General features: G+C 40.0%; 1 protein-coding gene across 1 annotated transcript in view; it reads left to right on the top strand.

Annotated features, from left to right (window-relative positions):
- The first annotated feature begins 1,631 nt into the window (after positions 1-1,631).
- The window catches only part of ntsr1 (neurotensin receptor 1 (high affinity)), a 34,309-nt gene continuing 13,991 nt past the window's right edge, over positions 1,632-21,949 (top strand). Inside the window, exons 1-2 of the mRNA XM_058409064.1 lie at positions 1,632-2,418; positions 19,845-20,046. Coding sequence (XP_058265047.1) covers positions 1,756-2,418; positions 19,845-20,046 — 865 coding nt within the window. The 5' untranslated portion in view covers positions 1,632-1,755. The remainder of the gene's footprint in view (positions 2,419-19,844; positions 20,047-21,949) is intronic.

Raw genomic sequence — 21,949 nt, 5'->3', positions numbered from 1 at the left:
CCAGCTTCTAACATCAACTTTGAGGACAAAATGTTGACTTTCTGCCTAATATATCCCACCCACTAACAGGTGCCATGATGATACAGATTAATTTACACTCTTAGAAGAAAAGGTTCTCTTAAGAACTCTTCTTAAGGTTTTGAAGGTTCCTTGTAGCCTGTGAAATGGTTATTCATTCAAGTTGTCAACTGTTATATCAAAAAATGTATTATTATATCTTTATTGTTATGTTTGCTAAGAAATAATAATAAATAAATTTCATAAACCTGTGAATTAATGCTCATTCTTTAGTTTAATGGAAGTACATTTCTATATAAATTATAGATTATAAATTTGTATTCATTTATATTTTATTTAGCTTGGCCTGTACATCTTTCTATCAGATAAAAAGGATTTTTTCTTCTTCTCAATACTGTGATGTAAAAAGAGGTCATGTGAGACAGGAAGAAGTATAGCCCATGTAAAACCTATTCTGGTTTCAATTCAATACAATTCAATTTATTTGTATAGCGCTTTTAACAATGGACATTGTCTCAAAGCAGCTTTACAGAAGTATAGAAACATAGAGAAAAAAAAGTTCTAAAGTTTAAAGTTAAGCAACTATTTTATGTTATGAGGAAAAACGCTCTGAGATGATATGAGGAAGAAGCCTTGAGACGAACCAAGCTCAGAAGGGAACCTCATCCTCATTTGGGTGACACTGGACAGTAAATAATGCAAATGTAACTAATCCCCTTTCCACAACAGCAGTTAACCAGGGGTAGAGCATCTGGATGGATCAAGCAGGTCCGGAAAGAAGAAGTGGTCACACTGTGAACTCGGAAGCCTGGGAGCTCTGGAGTGGGATGAATAGCTTGACAGAGAAAGATAGAGAGAAAGAGAAAGATATTAGGTATGCTTGTGATCATGTGATGTTTAAAGACAATGTGTAAAGTGCAGGCAGGGACTCTGGCAAGACTAGCTATGACAGCATAACTGCTTTGTTGGTTGGTTTCTGTAATAATAATAGTACTGATAATCGTGCAAAAATATAGAATGGAGTACAATGAATGCAAAAATTATTTTACACGTAAAAGACAGTTATAGCAGAATAATGCAAATACATTCATCAAAACAAAATTTAGTCCAAAGAACTCCATGTTGTCACTAGAGAACCTTTTTGGAATAAAGCGTTCTTTGAAGCTTTGGTTTTAATGAACTGAATAGTCTAACTATCAATTAGTCTAAATGAACTGAAATAATCCAGTGTAATGTACATTTGAGACCATTTCCCAGCACACCCACTTCTATGCTAAATACATGAACATATATACAAATAAAATGCTTAAACAAATGTGTGTCTTTAAATAAGCCTTTAGAAAATTTCCTGAAACTATACTTTTATTGTAATAACAGTAAAATTACTATGTTTTTGAGTGCATTTATATTATTCCAGTTAAAATGTGTGAGTTGACAAGATTATAGAATGTATAGCTCGACAGGAAAATGGGAACAAAATGGTATTAAAATTTAGAAGAAGAAGAAAAAAAATAAAATAAATCCACGTCAATCAATGTAAATGCGTCACCACTCCCCGTGCGGAGAGCCACCCGCCTCCACGCGCGCGCGCGATATAAACGCGCAGCGACTTCAGCGCGCGCACGCACAGGAGCGCAGTGACCGGCTCCATCTCCAGTCCAGAAACCTTACAAAGCATAACAACTACGTTTTCTCTGGACACGTCTGGTATGGAGTAATTCCAAAATCAGGACAGTAATGGATCTAAACGCAACACTAACAGAGCTCGACTCCCTAAAACTGCGCTTCTTGACGGAGCAACTTGTGGCGCGCGAGAACAATTCCACGCTGCTTAGCCATAACAAGACCACAGCTCAGGAGGACCTGGACGTGAACACAGATATTTACTCTAAATTGCTTGTCACCGTGATTTACGTCTTTCTGTTCGCTATCGGCTGCCTCGGGAACTCTATAACGCTGTACACCCTGCTGACCAAGAAGTCTCTTCAGAACCTACAGAGCACCGTGCACTATCACCTGGCGAGCTTGGCCGTGTCTGATCTGCTCATCCTCCTGTTCAGCATGCCCGTGGAGCTCTATAACTTCATCTGGGTGCACCATCCGTGGGCTTTTGGCGCGGCCGCGTGCAAAGGCTACTACTTCCTGCGTGATGGGTGCTCGTATGCCACGGCTTTCAACGTGGCGAGTCTGAGCGCCGAGCGCTACATGGCCATCTGCCACCCGTTTAAGGCGAAGAGCGTGATGTCGCGCAGCCGCACCAAGAAGCTGATCAGTGCCATGTGGGCTGCTTCCTTTTTGCTGGCCACACCGATGCTCTTTACCATGGGTCAAACGATCGTGGAGAGTGAATCCATATGCACAACCATCGTGACCTCGGTCACGGCCAAAACAGTTCTTCAGGTGAGTTAAGCTGGTTAATGCTTCATTCACTGATTTATTCATTCATCTATTGACTCAAACGTAAACACATTTACGTCTATTGTCTTTTATTTGTTCATATATCTCTTTTTAGTTCATAGACATTTTAAACTTTTTTGGTCAAAGTGTGATTTCAGGTATACTGGGCCATCAGCAAATTGGAAAACTTATCAGCAGTTATTTTCTTGCCCTATAAGCCAAATTAGCATTCTCCAATGGAATAGCCTGAGCTTAAAACAAAAATCACGAGGTAGGAAGAAATTTGCATATGGTTAAGAATTTTTTCCCATTGTTTATATGGCAGGAACAAGGGTTATGGACAGGGTTTAGGAAAGCTGTTCTCGCAAATTACACTGAAAAATTGATCAGGAAAAAGAGCCTTTGCACTAACCGACTACGCTATCCTAGGAATTTCACATGCTCAGGTTCAAATCACCAATAATGGTCAGAAACATTGGTCACCATACAAAAATTAATTATTTATAGACTAATAAAAGCAGTGTTTAAATAAATAAGGATACATTTGTTCCTTCTCAGTAGACCACAAAGGGTCAAAAACAGAGTTGAAGGAGGGAACTGGAGCCAACAAACAGAGGCAGAGGGTCAGGATAACCTCTCTGCAAACATACCTTCCTTGCACATGCGCACACACACACGCGCGCACACACACAGAGATGTGAAGGTGAAGAGGACAACACATGTTGAGGAAGACACCACCACCAAAGAAGGGGCAGTCCTCTACCCCAAGTACCCCAGGCCTGGCCAAAACAAAGACACATGCTTCCGTTTTCTTTATACGCTTATACGCTATGGAAAGTGCTGCTGATTGGCTAAAACACCAAACAATAACCACAGAGGCAATCTGTGCCACATTTATACATCATATATGCATAAGGTGGACTAGTTTAGCAAAATAAGCATAACATTTGTTTTGTCTTTAACAGTTTTTTCAATAAATCTATATTGTCTACAATTGTCTATATACAGTACACACACACACACACACACACACATATATATATAATATATATATATATATATATATATATATATATATATATACTTACACAAACAATGTCATTGTCACTTGTCACTGTGGAGGAGATCACTCCAATCATCATAGAAATGAGGATAAGTGTGTTTGTCATAATAACTTAGCACTGATTTGTAGCAACCCTTATTGCTGAGGCACAAAAGGACTTAAACAATGCCTGCGCAATATATTATCCATGCACCACAAAGCCACTGCTGGGTTTTGTTTGTTTGTTTGTATATTTTGTGCAGGGTATTACAGTAAAGCAGTGATGCCTTAAAAATAATGAATAGTTTTGAAATAATAACTTCATTGAAAAATAAAATGAAAAGGAATCAAATCATAATATGCCTTTACATTTAAACCCACATGAATACTCCATGCTTCATGTTATATGTACTGTACACCGATCAGGCATAACATGTGATATATTGTATGTTCGCCCAGAAGTCATTGCAGTCTGAAAACAGTTTAAAAAAAAGCTCTTTATAAATGTGGACATGAGAAATCAAATACAAATCGTGCTTGTAAATTAATCTCTATCTACACTGATCAGGCATAACATTCTGAGCATTGACCGGTGAAGTGAATAAGACTGATGATCTCCTCATCATGGCACCTGTTAGTGAGTGGGATATATTAGACAGCAAGTCAACATTTTGTCCTCAAAGTTGATGTTAGAAGCAGGAAAAATGGACAAGCGTAAGGATTTGAGCTTTGAGTTTGACCAAAAGGGCCAAATTGTGATGGATAGACCACTGGATCAGAGCATCTCCAAAACTGCAGCTCTTGTGGGGTGTTCCCGGTCTGCAGGGGTCAGTATCTATCAAAAGTGGTCAGAAGAAAGGAACAGTGGTGAACCAGCGACAGGGTCATGGACGGCTGAGGTTCACTGATGCACGTGACTGGCCCGTGTGATCCGATCCAACAGACGAGCTACTGTTGCTCAAATTGCTGAAGAAATTAATGCTGGTTCTGATAGAAAGGGGTCAGAATACACAGTGCATGATGGGTCAGGGCTGTTTTGGCAGCACCAACACAATTTTAGGCAGGTGGTCATAATGTTATGCCTCGTCAGTGTATATATATTACTAATACATATATAGAATTCTTTTCTAAGAAGAGATGTACCTAGCAAAATCATCATTTCATGACAGCGACCTCACACGTGCAGCCTATAAATTCCCCACGCTACATCACACTTGTCTTTTCCGAGATTGTCGTCATGTTAAGGAGTCAAAGAACTGGATCTGAGACACTGAGTTCAGTGATCTAATCTGTTTTTCGATAACCTTGTTTTTGTCATGACCGTGTTTCTAATACTGGAATCGTTACCCTTGACACACGGTTGTGATACTAGCTGAGAGGGCGATTATCTATCACTAGCACTGCACTGAAACCTGAGGTTGAGCCATGCATTATAATCTGAGGTCTCCCTGATGGAATAATAAGAATATTATGTCAATTATGTTATGAGTAAATATACTTAATAAATAAATAAATATTTTAAGTGAAATGAAGAGCTACTGATTTTGCTTTGTTGTAGCTGATTAGGCTTTGCCTTTCCTGTAATTCATGTTTTTTCTTGTGACCACTGGACGTGGTCTAGTGCTCAGTTTAAAAAAAAAACAAAACACTTCTGACATTTGCAAATAAGCAATTAATCTGACTTGGATGCCAAAACTGAAACCTTTTACTGATGTGTTTTATTTAATCTTTAAATGATTGAAGAGGAATATGGGACGGAACACTTGACCTATCTTTTAAGTTGGCATGTAGCAGCGGCGAGTAACAAATCTTAAAAATTTCGTGAACCGCATACAGTACACAGCTGCAGAGGAGGAAAACATAAACTCATAAGAAACACACTGCTGTGGAGAAAGAGTCAGGAATGAGAGCAGCACTCTCTGAACTGGGATTAGCTCCATGTCTGAGTGAGAGTTTCAGGCAATTCTCTTTAAGTGGCCCTCAGTCTCCCACATATAAACATCCACTGGATAGTCCAGTTACATAATCCAGTATAGTCACACTTACAATCCATCTCGAGTCATGAAGCAACCGATTCTCATCATGTTTATCAAGTCCACATGAACTGAATTTCAAAACGTCATAGGATTAGCGACTAAATGATAGATGCTCTATTAAACATCATGAGCTAAATACCGGAAATGCCAAATATAGCTGTCAGCCTTAAATGCTCACACTCTGACAAAACGAAACACATTTTACAAATGATTGAAAAGCTCACATAAGCTTTAAGTATATAATACAGAGATCAGTTCTATTTACATTTCTAAATGGAGAGCAAAGAACCACAATGTCAGCTAGTTTCTAGAGAGACAGAAACAAACAAAACATTTGCAATCACTGTTGTTTAATTTTGTGATGCTATGCCAAGTCTAATGCGTCTTTTCCCCCCTATTTTTTCCACACAGCGTGAATCATAACATGCTTTTATCACTTTTTAACAAGTGTACATGTCCGCCTAATGTGATACTGTTTCTAAACTCTAGGTGTAATCATAAGGCATAAAGTAGCTGCTGTTGAGTAGAATTGCAATCTATTGCTAATCTATTGTTTTTTCCTTCAGAGATTTTCCTCCGCAAAACTGAAGTTCCCATAAACATACAGTATATAAGCTCCAGTTCTTTGTTCTTGATCAACAATCACATATAACCTTCATTAAAATACAAATAGTGTGGTCAAATATTAGCCTTATTAGTGCTTAGCCTTGCCTTATGAAATGACTTGAGAGCTTTGAATCAGTCATAACAGCCAATAGCCTTTGAGATATTCAGAATCTATTCAGTTTTATTTGTATAGCAATGTCTAACAATGGACACTGTCACAAAGCAGCTTTACAGATATATATATATATAATTTATGGATGTTATTTTTAAATGTATACAATTAAGCCAGAGGCAATGGTGAGAGATGAAATAAGGAAGAAACCTTGAGAGGAACCGGACTCAAAAAGGAACCCATTCTCAGCTGGGTGACCCCGGATAGTGTGATTATAAATCATTTGCATTATATGGTCAAACACTGCAGTTGTGTAAACAGGAACATACGGGCCTATAAGCAACAGTAGGACCTAAACAAGTCTTGATTAAAGTTTAGAGAGTGTAGAGAGAGTCTACATTTTGGAATTATGCCATACAGATTTGAGTTCATTTTAAATGTTACTATATTTGATTCCATGGTATCACTGATAGAGAAGATCAGATGATGCATGAAGGAAATTGAAAGGTTCTCAGTGAGACTGAGGAAGCAAGACATTTAAGCACAGAACAGCCTCAGTTTGTTTTCCATCATTTTAGGTCTGCAGCGGGTATTGAACATGTCACCATTTTCTCAGTAAATGTATTTCACCAGATGTCACACAGTCCGGCTTCCTTAACATAAGTGGATGTGGAAGCAACTCTATCAGATGGTCATACGAACCCACAAGCCCAAAGCCTGCTGCAACGTTGCTTAGACAACCGTTAGCTGGGTAGCTACAAAACACACCGGCGAAGTAAAAGTTGCTAATTAAGCGATTTAAAACAAACCTTTATTCAAAATAATGACGTACCTGATAACCGTCAGTTTAACCCACGCGAGGATGCCCTTTAGCGATGACCATTACGAGCATCTCATCCGGCTCCTCAGTCCACACTAAAAATAAAGCAGTCTTGAGTAAACCCTGCATAAACAATCTGCCATACAAATGTAACAAACAACGTTTACCTCACAGGCATTCACATGGCACTCCGGAAATGAGGCAATGCTAGGTAGGGGTTTTTCCCAGTGATGTCTCTAATGCCAATTTTATACTCTCGGAACAAAAGCCCAATCAAGACCTGCCCCAAACACCCATAAAGTGACAGTATTGCTACACATAGATGTCCAGAAATGTGTAATAATGTGAAATGACACAGGGAAAACGTATTGAACACGCTAACTGAAATTTATTTAATACTTTGTGCCAAAGAATTGCTTTCTGATTACTGATTGATTTTAAGCTGGTGTCTTGGCTTTCCAAGCCTTTTTGCACCTCCCTTTCTTCATGTGTTCAATACTATTTCCCTGTGTCATTTCACATTATTACACATAACTTAATTTCTGAACATCTATGGTTTGATTTCTTGTGGGCATGTGTGGATCGCATGGGTTGTCACCAACATCTGGTGGAAATTTCATTTCAGTAGCGCCTTTAGAAATATATTTACTGAAAAAAATGGGGATGTGTTCAACACTTCTTTTACCCGCTGTATTTTTGTTTAGATATCAAATGAGTTTTTGTTACGGCACAAGGTTGTGCCGGTGTTCTTTTCTCTTTCTATCTCTTCCTGCTCTCACCGCCTCTTAGGTTCCCCACCCCCTTGGAATCCCATTCGTCAGCGGAGACATCTATCATCATTAACCTGTGTGACGTCACCGCGTTCGCTGCCAATCCCTGAGATCCGCGTCAGTTTAAAAGAGACGCCTGTGTGGACGCTCACTCTCTTGTTTTTTCTTTGCTCTCTCCCTTGCCTACCTCACTTCACTTCACTCTGATCTACCGCCGGGAAAAGAGGATAGAAAGTTACTGGTAACTGATTGTGCTACACATAGGAAAGTGATTTTGTATAGAGACACTAGTATAGGAGCAAGCGCCACTCCCTGTATGTTTTGTTTGGGTTAGTTAGAGTAGTTTAGATAGGGCGTGGAAACGCCGAAGACCTTTTCCTTTCCCTTTTATTTTCCTAGATAGATTAGAGGATTGTGGCGAGTTACTTTTGTTTTGTTATATTTCTTTCTTTCATTTGGCGCCGCTGTGGATCCTCTCATTTCCCTTCTGGTTGGAAGATAAATTATTGTAGATCTATCTATTCATGTTTTTTTTTGTTCTGATTCTGCCGTAAACAATAAAAAAACTCTTTTTATCCTTGCAATACGGTGATTCAGCTGTCAATTGCTACCAACCTCACTTAAATGTGTCACCACTTAAATGTTACTCCTGGTACCCTTAGACCTACCATCTTGAGGTCGTAACATTTAATGGGGGCTCGTCCGGGATCATCAATTTCGTGATACCTGGAATGGTGATCATTTTTGTGTATGTTGGTGGCAATTGACGTTGGTGCGTAAAGTGCGCGTGTACGCGGTAGGGATCTTGTGCCTAGCTAACTCTTCTTTGTGATGGAGGCTTACAGTTTGCAGGACTTTGTTCTAAACCCGACACTAGAACAACTGAATTTTTGTAGGAAGCAGGATTTATTAATGGTAGCTGACCATTATCAGATTGTAGTGAATAAACAAAGTCGCAAGGCAGAAATAAAGGACAGAATATTGTTGCGTTTGCATGAGAAGAATATTCTTCCTTCATCAAGTGCTGGGGATGAGACTGCTGAAAATGTTGGCCCTGAGGACGGTGCTATAGTGAATCCCAGTCACGGGACTGAGGAGGATTTGTTGAGTGGTCAGGCTAATGCTGACGCGGAGGCGAAGGCTGGCTTGCCCCTCTTTGATCCGCTCTCTCCGATTTCCTCTAGTTCCAGAGGGGACGCGCGACTGAAAGTCCGCTTAGCCCGTTTGCAATATGAGGCACAGGAGAAAGCGCAAGCACGTCAGGCTGAATTAAATATGAGGTTGGAGATACGTAAACTCGAGATTGAGGCCGAAAAAGAGGTCAAACTGCGACAACTAGATCTGGAGGCATTGAGGGTTACTTCTAGTTCAGCCGCGCAGCCAAGCCCAGCTCTTGCCTCTGATGTTTCTCCGCCCATTGATCCATCCCAGAGCACGTTTGACATTACTAAGCACATTGCCTTAGTACCTCAATTCAGAGAATCTGAAGTAGATTCCTACTTTTGTGCATTTGAACGAATAGCCACTTCCCTCCGTTGGCCCAAGGAAGTTTGGTCGTTACTTTTGCAATGCAAGTTATTTGGTAAGGCTCAGGAAGTTTGTTCCACTTTGTCGGTAGAGGACAGCTTGAATTATGAGAGTGTCAAGTCTGCCATTCTCCTATCTTATGAGCTTGTTCTGGAAGCTTATAGGCAGCGATTCAGAGGACATAAGAAAAATTCTACCCAGACGTTTGTTGAATTTGCGAGGGAGAAAGGAATTTTATTCAAAAAGTGGTGCACAGCTAGTAAGATGACTGACTTTAACTCGCTACGGGAGCTGATGTTACTGGAGGACTTTAAAAGTTGCTTGCCAGAGCGAGTTGTTGTTTACCTTAACGAACAGAAGGTATCCTCATTGTTGCACGCAGCTGTTCTAGCGGACGAATTTGTGTTAACGCACAAGAACGTCTTTACACCTACACGCTTAGAGAAAACCCAATCTGCACCTTATGCACAAGCAAATCGTTCCAAATCAACACCAGCTCGAGAGGAACGCGAATGCTTTTACTGTCACAAAAAGGGTCATGTCATTGCTGATTGTTCAGTTTTAAAAAGAAAACAACACCCACAAGCGAAAGGCGTAGGTTTTTTAAAAACTCAAACTACTGTTAACACAGCTGGTAAAAGAATCGATGACAGCTATCGACCTTTTATTCTGGAAGGGCTAATTTCCTTATCTGGAAGTCCCGAGGATCAGATAAAGGTAAAGATGCTTCGAGACACTGGTGCTATGCAGTCCTTTATTGTTGCAGATAAATTGCAGTTGTCGGATGACACTTTCTGTGGTTCTAGTGTAATTGTACAAGGCATTGAGATGAGTTGCATCAAGGCGCCGTTACATTGCATACATCTCCAGAGTGATCTGTGTACAGGATTTGTGAGAGTGGCTGTGCGTCCGACACTTCCTGTGAAGGGCGTTGACTTCATCCTTGGAAATGACCTGGCAGGAGGAAAGGTAATGCCTGTGTTAGAGGTTGTTGATAAACCAAATTTATACTGTCATTCGGATTTGTCTGACACTCACTCTAATGTTTTCGCGTGCGCAGTTACTCGCGCTCAGGCGCGCAAGTTTGGTGATGTAGTTGAGTTGTCTAATTCATTCTTCTCTCCGCTCCTTGCTGGTCAGAAACCTGTTAATAATGAGATGTCTTTAGAAAAGCAAGTAGTTACAGAGAGCCCTGTTAATGTGGCTGAGAGCGACATGTTACAGTTACCTGTGTCACGAGAGAAACTTATTATTGCGCAGAAAGAGGACGAATCTCTTATTCGCTCTTTCACTTCTGCTGTTTCGTCTGATGAGTTGAAAGACATGAAATGTACGTTATTCGTTGACAATGATTTATTGATGAGGAAATGGTGTGCGAATGCTGATAAGGATTTTGAGTGGAATGTTGTCTATCAAATTGTTGTTCCGTCTCCTTATCGTAATCATGTCTTATGTCTTGCGCATGATCATCAGTTCGCTGGTCACCTAGGAATTACAAAAACGTACAACAGAATTTTGAAACATTTCTTTTGGCCAGGATTAAAGAGGGATGTAGCTAGATATTGTCGCGCATGTCACACTTGTCAGTTGGTAGGGAAGCCGAACCAAGTGATTCCACCTGCACCCTTGACTCCCATACCAGTAATTGGAGAGCCATTTGAACACATAATTGTGGATTGTGTGGGCCCTTTGCCAAAAACCAATTCCTATTAACCATCATGTGTGTCGCCACTAGATTTCCTGAAGCGATTCCCTTGAGGAAAATCACAGCACCCGTTATCATTAAAGCACTGATAAAATTCTTCTCTACTTTCAGTCTTCCTAAAATCATTCAAAGTGATCAAGGGACAAATTTTTTGTCTAAGCTTTTCAAGCAGGTATTACACTCACTCGCCATTACTCATCACGTTTCAAGCGCATATCATCCTGAAAGTCAGGGTGCGCTTGAACGTTTTCACCAAACGTTCAAGTCCATGCTTCGTAAGTACTGCTTGGATACAGCTAAGGATTGGGATGAGGGAGTCCCTTTGGTATTATTTGCTGCGAGAGAAACCATACAAGAATCTATTGGGTTCAGCCCAGCCGAACTTGTATTCGGACATCAAGTAAGGGGTCCATTGAAAGATTTAAAAGAGAGAATGCTGGCTGTTGAATCAAGTCCGAAAATGAATATATTAGATTATGTTAGCAAATTTCGTGATCGCTTACACTCTGCGTGTATTCTAGCTAAAAACTCTCTGGCCGGTGTACAGAAAGGTATGAAGCAAAAATACGACCAGAAGGCTGTTGCGCGCTCTTTCTCTCCCGGTGATGAAGTGCTCGTACTTTTACCAGTGTCCAGTTTGTCTCTCTCTGCTCGTTTCTGTGGTCCCTATGTAATAAAAAAGAAAATGAGTGAGACCTATTACTTGATTTACACAACTGACAGAAAACGCCAAACTCGAGTGTCACATTAATATGTTAAAAGTGTACCATTCTGGAAAGAAAGTGAAAAGCGCATTCGTGCCAACTTCAGAACCTGCTGTTCTGCCGCTGTTGCAGTCGCGGAGTTGCCCTCGATCGAGACTCCAGAGGCTGATGAGGATGAGATAGTCCTTCGTAATACTCCTCAGCAGTGCGTGAGGTTAGCCAATTCAGAGATCTTAAAAGATTTAAGTTCTTACCTCAAGCATTTGCCTGCCAACCAACGGACGGATATTGCTAAATTAATATATGAATTTGAGTGTCTATTTAGCGATGTTCCTAAACAAACAAATGTGTTAAAACATGATATTAATGTGGATGGCGCTCGGCCCATAAAACAACATGCTTACCGTCTAAATGTGGTTAAAAGATCTATTATGCTTGAGGAAGTAAACTATTTGCTAGAAAATGATTTAGCCAAGCCTAGTTCTAGTCCCTGGAGTTCCCCATGCCTGCTAGTGCCAAAACCGGACGGAACGTACAGGTTTTGTACTGATTACCGCAAAGTGAACGCAGTCACTGTTCCAGACAGTTATCCGTTACCACGCATGGAGGATTGTGTTGATAACGTTGGTTCTGCACGTTTTGTAACAAAATTAGATATGCTTAAAGGTTATTGGTAAGTCCCGCTTACTTCAAGAGCTTCTGAAATTTCCGCATTCGTAACTCCAGATTCTTTTCTTCAGTATACTGCCATGGCTTTTGGTCTCCGAAACGCACCTGCAACGTTTCAACGTCTAGTGAATATAGCATTAACAGACGTACCAAATTGCAGTGCGTATCTTGATGATCTGGTGGTTTATTCTATGACCTGGGGTGATCATGTCGCTTCATTAAAGCGTGTGTTTCAGCAACTTTCTTCTGCATCACTCACACTTAGCAAACTTAGCAAAATGTGAGTTTGGCCAAGCGACTGTCACATACCTCGGTAAGGAGGTTGGACAGGGCCAAGTCCGCCCGGTCGAGGCGAAAGTGACTGCTATTTCGCAGTTTCCAGTTCCTACTACCCGCCGAGAACTACGGAGGTTCTTGGGGATAGCCGGTTACTACCGCAGTTTTTGTAAAAATTTCTCTAACGTGGTTAACCCGTTAACAACATTGCTTAGCCCGTCTATGCCGTTTGTGTGGTCTGATGCATGTCAGAGTGCTTTTGATAGTGTGAAAACACTTTTATGTAACACCCCTGTTCTTGCAGCCCCTGATTGTACCTTACCCTTTAAGCTTGACATTGATGCAAGCGCAGTTGGTTCGGGTGCCGTGCTTCTTCAGGAGGATAAATGTGGTATTGATCATCCCATTAGTTATTTTTCCCGCAAATTTAACAAACATCAACTCAATTACTCTACAATCGAAAAGGAAACCCTTGCTTTGTTGTTCGCTTTGCAACATTTTGAGGTTTATGTTGGTTCTAGCAATCTACCTGTTGTGGTATATACCGGTCACAACCCTCTTGTGTTTTTATCTCGGATGTATAATCATAACCAACGTCTGATGAGATGGTCTCTTTTAGTCCAGAATTATAACCTGGAGATCCGACATAAGAAAGGTACTGAAAATGTTTTGGCTGACGCTCTTTCTAGGGTGTGACTTTTCTGCTCGATTTACCAAACGGGTTTGTTCTTAAGGGTGGGGGTGTTACGGCCCAAGGTTGTGCCGGTGTTCTTTTCTCTTTCTATCTCTTCCTGCTCTCACCGCCTCTTAGGTTCCCCACCCCCTTGGAATCCCATTCGTCAGCGGAGACATCTATCATCATTAACCTGTGTGACGTCACCGCGTTCGCTGCCAATCCCTGAGATCCGTGTCAGTTTAAAAGAGACGCCTGTGTGGACGCTCACTCTCTTCTCTCTTGTTTTTCTTTGCTCTCTCCCTTGCCTACCTCACTTCACTTCACTCTGATCTAGAAAGTTACTGGTAACTGATTGTGCTACACGTAGGAAAGTGATTTTGTATAGAGACACTAGTATAGGAGCAAGCGCCACTCCCTGTATGTTTTGTTTGGGTTAGTTAGAGTAGTTTAGATAGGGCGTGGAAACGCCGAAGACCTTTTCTTTTCCCTTTTATTTTCCTAGATAGATTAGAGGATTGTGGCGAGTTAGTTTTGTTTTGTTATATTTCTTTCTTTCATTTGGCGCCGCTGTGGATCCTCTCATTTCCCTTCTGGTTGGAAGATAAATTATTGTAGATCTATCTATTCATGTTTTTTTTGTTCTGATTCTGCCGTAAACAATAAAAAAACTCTTTTTATCCTTGCAATACGGTGATTCGGCTGTCAATTGCTACCAACCTCACTTAAATGTGTCACCACTTAAATGTTACTCCTGGTACCCTTACACCTACCATCTTGAGGTCGTAACAGTTTTTATAACATAACAAAAAGAAACGTGTACAAACGGGTCAAAATACCACTTTTCAGTAGTTCAGTAGCACAGAAATTTGCCATGGCCTTATATTCTCCTGAATGATAAGATGGAGTAGTGTCTCATATTAAGTCGTACAGTAATATAAATAATGCAATCAGATCATATAAATAAATGGAACAGTCATAAACAGATTCTGATCTAGTTTACAAGCTTGGTGTCATTTTTGGTGGATATGTTTGGGACATTCAGTGAAAGTGGAGGTTTGTAACTGTTACTGTGGAGCTAGAGATGCATTTGGGGGACCATATTAAAATTTCTTTTGGTTGAGCACGAGATCTGGGGATTGGGTAACCATTGGGATGACATAGAAGACATTGGATGGCATCATATTTGGCAGGTGCAGTGAAGTGCAGTGTAGCCTGAAGGAGATTATGGGGACCATGTTTATAGATTCAGCCAATCCAGGTGCTGCATCTCTTTAAGCCTTGCAGCTGTGTTTGTTTCAGTGATTGAAGATGACTGTGGCGTCCATTTTGGCACAAGACAGCAGCACGAAAAGAGAGAGTCAAGTCACTGATTATAACAACACAAAATCTGTGGTCAGTTGAAGTGAATAACATTGATTATTGATGGGATAAATTAGGCATAGTCAGTTCTCAAAGTTGGCAAGAACCCTTGACTTTGACAAGCACCAAACTGTAATGGCTAGTCATGGGCACCCAAGACTCACTGGTGTGCATGGGGAGGGAAGGCTAACATGTCTGGTCCAGTTCCACAGAAGAGCTAGTGTAGCACAAATTGCTGAAAATGTTTACGCTGGTTATAATAGAAAGGTGTCAGGACACATAGTGCAGTGCAGCTTGCTGCACATTAACAGACCACTCTAAGTGCCCATGCTGACCCCTGTCCCTCTACATTGTCACGTGAACCGCAGAACTGAGCAACAGGTCTGATGAATCATGTTATCCTTTTCATCATGTGAATTGCAAGGTGAATGTGCATTACTTACCTGGGGAACACCCTGCACCGCCTTAAAAATTATTCAGGAATGATCTGCATGACAAAGGTTTCAAAGTGACTTTTCCTCCAAATATCAATCTAATTGTTTATCATGCTGGACAAAGAAGCCCGATCCACAGAGGCCCCACTCAACAACTTAAGTGAGATTTATAAACAAAACATTTACAAGCACAATCTACACCAATCCGGCATAACAATGATATTGTGTTGGTTATTTGCTGCCAGAACAGCCCTGACCCATCATGCACTGTGTATTCTTACCCATTTCTGGGTTCTGCATTAACTGTTGGATCGGATCACACGGTCCAGCCTTCTCTCCCCACGTGCATCAATGAGCCTCGGCCCCCCTTGACCCTGTTGAAGGTTTACTACTGTTCCTTTCTTGCACCACTTTTGATATTTACTGACCACTGCAGACCGGGAACACCCCACAAGAGCTGCAGTTCTCATCTTAGGGGACAGGAGGACTCGAACCATGCTGGCAAAATCCTGCAGCATAACTTTTTATCCGCTAATTACCCATGTGTAGTTTTGTATATTGTAAATATAATTGTATATGTATATATTTATGGTATGTACATACTTACTATAAATAGTAGATAAAACTTATAGCAGATACATGTGCATTTTAAACTGAATAGTGAAATAATAACTGTAGATATGTCTTGAACTGAATTTAGTTCTGACAAATTAGCTAGAGATTGTTTCTTATTAACAAAAAAGATGAGCAAGAACAATATTTTAACAAAAGAAGCAGTTTTAAAATACATAAATAAAAATCAAGAAATAAAAAGCAATTGTGAGTCCAACTGAATGACATCTGTGTTTAAACTGTAAGAAAAGGAATTAAAGTATTTGAAGACAATTCAATAAATCAATCATTCTATTTGTAATTATTTCTCCTGTACATGTTCCTCATTTATATTATTATACAAAAGCTAAATTTATTTTAATGCCTTTTTTTTTTACTTTATTTATTTATTTATTTATTTATTTATTTTACTTTATATTGGCCTAGACCTAATCTTTATCTGAAGATTGAAGGCAGTATAATTTTCAGTACAGTGGATTTTTTGTGGTCTCATTTCTCATTGTCAGCTGCGACTCATTTATCTTCAGTGGTTACAAGTACCCTTGTAAGTATGAACTAATTAAAAGAGATATGGTCTCCCATTGTGCGGTCAGTACTCTTGGCCAGTTAACTCTTGACCTTCCTCTTCTTGACATTCTGTCACTGCTTGGAATACTTCAAACCTTTTTTCAGAAAAAGATCTATGATTGTATTCAGGGTGCATCATAAGGAAATAAAAATCAAATACATTTTTATGGGTCACATACATACACAACCTTACACAGTATAACATGTAGTGGACTGTTTTTTATGACTGCCCGCTGATATAAAACGGAATATACATAAATACTTATATAGAAATTAAAAAAAATAAAAAATAGAAGATGAAAGCTGCAAGCAGTATTTTCAGGGGCCAAGCACCCAGACTTGAGTTGCACTAGAGCAGTTGTTTAAGCATTCACAGGAAAAACGAGCCATAATTAAATTAAGGCAGAGGGATTCAAGAATGATTTTCCCTCATGATGTGTATGTTTTGACCATTGACAGTGGAGTAATTCTCTGATTGTAGGAGGAAAGGTCAAGTCTCCCACCTCCACATACACACACACATTGTGCAAGTATCTACACCTGAGTAATGTATACCTAGAAGAGGTTTGAGCCCATTATGTGCAAACTTTGGAACATTCAAAATTATTTTGATTTTGTTTATTTTGATAAGTTTGGTGAGGCTCACTATGACGATTACATGTGCAGAACTTGGGTATGATTGGTCAAAATTTGTAGGAAGATTAACGTACATACATAAATAAATACACTGATCAGGCATAACATTATATCCACCTGCTTAATATTGTGTTGGTCCTCCTTTTGCTGCCAAAACAGCCCTGACCCATTGAGGCATGGACTCCACTAGATCCCTGAAGGTGTGCTGTGGTATCTGGCACCAAGATATTAGCAGGACTTAAAGAATACTATTGATAGATACTGACCACTGCAGACCGGGAACACCCCACAAGAGCTGCAGTTTTGGAGATGCTCTGATCCAGTGGTCTAGCCATCACAATTTGGCCCTTCGTCAAATTCGCTCAAATCCTTACTCTTGTCCATTTTTCCTGCTTCTAACATCAACTTTGAGGACAAAATGTTGACTTGCTGCCTAATATATCCCACCCACTAACAGGTGCCATGATGAGGAGATCATCAGTCTTATTCACTTCACCGGTCAGTGCTCAGGATGTTCGGTGTATCGGTGTATATACATACATACATACATACATACATACATACATAATAAAACAAACTAAGTAGGCCATCATTGACCTAGATCTGCAAAACCTGCTTGGGTGGAAGTGAAATGTGGAGCCACACTGGACCTGGGGTATAAGATAAAATGGAAATATTCTTCAGAAAAAATGATCTGGACACAAATTTAAGAATTTGACGTTTTTCAAGATCTGAAAAATCCATACTACAGGCACTGATGTTGAGCGAGGACGCCTGGGGCGCAATCAGCATTCAAATTCATACTGAAGTTCTCTGGAGTTTAAGGTCAAGGCTTTGTGAAGGACACAAGACTTCTTTCATTCCAGGGCACTGTTACTGTATGCTGGAACATATTTGGGCTCCTTAAAGGAAGTGAAAGGAAATTGCTACAGCATACAAAAGTTACTGATTTGTGTAGACAGATGCTCACAGTCATTTAGCTTACCTTGATCTAAGTGTGAATTATTAGATGAGACTAGAGATCAAGCCCACATCCAAAAAAACAATCAAACGAAAGACATACTGAAAAGTCTGCCAGCAAGTCTGTTAGACCAGTTAAAGAGAAATTACACTTACATTATTGCTCATAAAAAGCACTCTACCCATCTCTCTCTCTCTCTCTCTCTCTCCTCAGTTGTATTATGAAAATGAAAATGTGCTACAGGTTTTTATTTACCATTAGCAAAAACGAAATATTTCATCGAAATGACTGTCTAGACTCAAGACACATTGAAACCATGTCACTTTATAATTGCAGTCACGAAAATACATTCAATTTTATGTGTGAATTGTTTTATCTTCATCAGATATGAATATCCACATGACTGTAGTGAGATAATTGACTAGAGGACCGTTAGCAATAGCCATTAGGGAGGCTGTCGAAATGATTCTTTTGAAGTCATGCGCCTAAGCTCTTATAACTAACGAAAGAAGGAGACAGGGGAGCAGTCGATGTGGTAAATACCCTTCCTTCATATTCTTAGCTGCCATGTTGAGTGCTTGAAAAATCATCGGAGCAAATGTCACGGGAATGGCATAGATATCAAAAGAGCGAATAATCTAATTATTAACTGCATGAATGAGTGTAGTCATATTTGAATGTGATGTCCAGTGTGCCTGAATAATGTATATGTTACTGTTCTCTCTCAGTGTAGAGGGCTGAAATGAGGGCATCTACACATGATTTGAAGTTGTTTGAAAAGAAACAGAGTCTCTGAGGTTTTCTATATGAATCTATAATTCATATAGAACCATTAACCGGTTTAAAAGTAAATGAATAAGCATCCATCCCATGGAATACCAAATGCCTTTTGTAGCCTTCCAGCTCAAGTATCATTAACCTTTTTTTCAACTCCTGTCTTCTCTTGAATATGTATCTAAAGTCCTGCCACATACACTCACCGTCCACCTGCTCATTTTATTCAATTATCCAGTCAACCAATTATGTGGCATCAGTGCAGTGCATAAAAATAAGCAGATACAGGTCAAGAACTGTTAATGTTTTGTTGTGTTTCAGTTTGAGTATTTTAGAAGCTGCTGATTTCCTGGGACTGTCACACACAACAGTCTCTAATTTTTACATTGTGCAAAAAACTCAGAATTTACAATTCTGTTGAAGCCTTCTTCTTGGGCCAGCTAGTTCACTTGAGTTGATAATTAGTCTCATTGGTCTTAACATTGGACATTTCAAGCAAGCTACATTATATTGGCAAAAGTTTTGGGACGTCTGCCTTTACATGCACATGAATGTAATATGGAGTTGTTCCGCCCTTTGCAGCTATAACAGCTTCAACTCTTCTGGGAAGGCTTTCCACAAGGTTTAGGAGTGTGTTTATGGGAATTTTTGACCATTCCTCTAAAAGTGCATTTGTGAGGCACTGATGATGGATGAGAAGGTCTGGCTCACAGTCTCCACTCTAATTCATCCCAAAGGTGTTCTATGGGGTTGAGGTCAGGACTCTGTGCAGGACAGTCAAGTTCCTCCACACCAAACTCACTCATCCATGTCTTTATGGACCTTGCTTTGGTCACTGGTGTGCAGTCATGTTGGAACAGGAAGGGGTCATCCCCAAACTGTTCCCACAGAGAACATGAAATTGTCCAAAATGTCTTGGTATGAAGCTGAAGCATTAAGAGTTCCTTTCACTGGAACTAAGGGGCCGAGCCCAACCCCTGAAAAACAACACCTGAATTCAGTGATTTGGAGGGGTGTCCCAAAACTTTTGGCAATATAGTGTTTCTATCTAATCTAACTGGGTAAACTAATTATCCTTTAAAACGACATTTTCAAATCAAGAAATCTGCATCTTTTATTACGTTTCCTTCTCTGTCCTGTCAGGTTAATGCATTCCTGTCATTCGTGGTTCCCATGGTTCTGATCTCAGTGCTGAATGGAATCATTGCCAGTCAACTTCTGCGCATGTTTCGTGAGGCAGCTCAGGACAATCGTGTCTGCATTGTTGGTGGTAATGCCACTATGCTCAGCGTTGCTGTGGAGCCCAACCGCGCCCAGTCCCTGCGCCATGGAGTTATGGTGTTGCGTAAGTAACAATAAAATGTCTACAGAATGTACATGATGCTTACAGTGTAAAAGCTACAGCTATTGTAAAAAGAAAGTGCACCACATCAAGTGCAAGTTGTGGTCAGAAGAGGCAGGATATAAGTATATAAACTTGTGTGTTATTTGTCTTTCTAAAACTGGAACAGAAGAACAAGGAACTCTGGAAACCAGAGCTCAGAAACTCACATTACAATGAAGAGGGCTTCACAATGAGACAAAGGAACATAATTGCATATAAAGTGTTAAATAATTAAGGGTTGAGCAGATGTACAAATTAGATTAGACTAATTAACAGGCCAATTATGGGGCGGTAAACAAAAACCACATGAAATGAGCTTCAGAGTCTGCTGATTTTGAAAGAAAACCAAGACCAATAACATGTCTTTGACGGTTAGAGGTTTGGTTTGAGGATGTCCGGTGGATGTGGGGGGGTAGGGTGGTAGGTTTATACTTCTTTAGTTAATTATTCAGGCCAATTTAATTCAATTGTATTGTGTTCAATTCCATTTATCAATAGACATTTTTAGAGAAGGAGCTGTACCTGTATTATAAAGGATGTTCAATATGAGCATCATAGTCTTTGTAATTAAAGCAGATGCGCAAGAAAGTATCAAGCAGAAATCAGCCACTGAAGAAAGGGTGAAACTTTGGCACAAATTGTTTCTGGGAAGTGCAATCTCAATCTTAATAATGTATTCATGTGAGACCATTTACAGCATCACAGGGGTAGTCACATGTGCAGAAGTATCAGTCTCCATGCAGAGATATCAAAATAATCCAGCAGGTTCTGAGGGTAAGCAGTAGAAGTGTGTTATGATCAGTCATACATTACATTGCAGGCAACAGGAGTACAGGTACAGCTAGAGGGAGGAAGGAAAAGAAAGATAGAAGGGATTTATTCGAATTATTAGATGATGTTAACCTCCTGTGGTTTAAAAGGTGTATGCATTGTAAGCGTAACTAAAAGAAATGATCAGAAGGCATTAGTTGCCACACTGGGATGTAAATCATCCTGCTTCTCCACCACCAACAAACCTGTGTAATAACATTGGGGGATGGAGAGTGGTATTGATGTGTAGACACTTAAACTGTGTCTGAATCTCAAACACTAATTGAAAGGTTCTTACATAGCTGGGGGCTTTTTTGTTGGAAAACACTCTGCACCCTGCTATAGTCTTCGGACACAAATAAAGAACCTGCAAGATCGAAGCTGATACGCCAGATCATAAAAGACCAGGAATGTGGGGTTTTGGTGCAATTGTTGGCAAGATTGCCAGCATCTATCACAGTGGGTTTAAAGGCAAAAGAAAATGCTTGTTTTTCTTTACACTGGTCAAACTGTTTCATCTGTGGAAGTACTTTTCTGAGACAGGCTCCTGCCTTTTATTATCTAAAAGGAATGCTGCGTCTGTAACTTTTCATACAAAAAAAAAAACAGACAAGCATCCAGCATTCAAACTTCATCTACAATGGGGAGGGAAGGAAGATGTCTACAGTTGGCTACAAGTTACCTTTCCCTCAGGTGATAAACCAAATAATCATGTGGCAGATGCTGCTAATCATGTGATGATTGATCATCATCATCATGCTGATGATGAGTGATATTTCATTTCTCAATGTAAATTTCTATTGCTTTCTAATTTGGCAGTAATATTTTCCATAAATATATTATGTTACAAATATGACAGTAGGTGGGGCGCCTTTCCATGGAATTGGATTAAAATGTCACAAACACAATAGTGTATATCATTCATTTGATTCATTTTTCCTCTGTTGTTCCATCAACATTCTCCTCTCCACTTTCTGTGGGATCACTGAATGCCATTGGCTAAGTGCTGCGTAATTTTCCACAAAAACACACTTGCCTGACCATCAGAGTCCAT

This window comes from Hemibagrus wyckioides, linkage group LG15, assembly GCF_019097595.1.
Source record: "Hemibagrus wyckioides isolate EC202008001 linkage group LG15, SWU_Hwy_1.0, whole genome shotgun sequence".
NCBI classification, from domain to species: domain Eukaryota; kingdom Metazoa; phylum Chordata; class Actinopteri; order Siluriformes; family Bagridae; genus Hemibagrus; species Hemibagrus wyckioides.
This window is presented reverse-complemented; position numbering and strand designations above follow the sequence as displayed.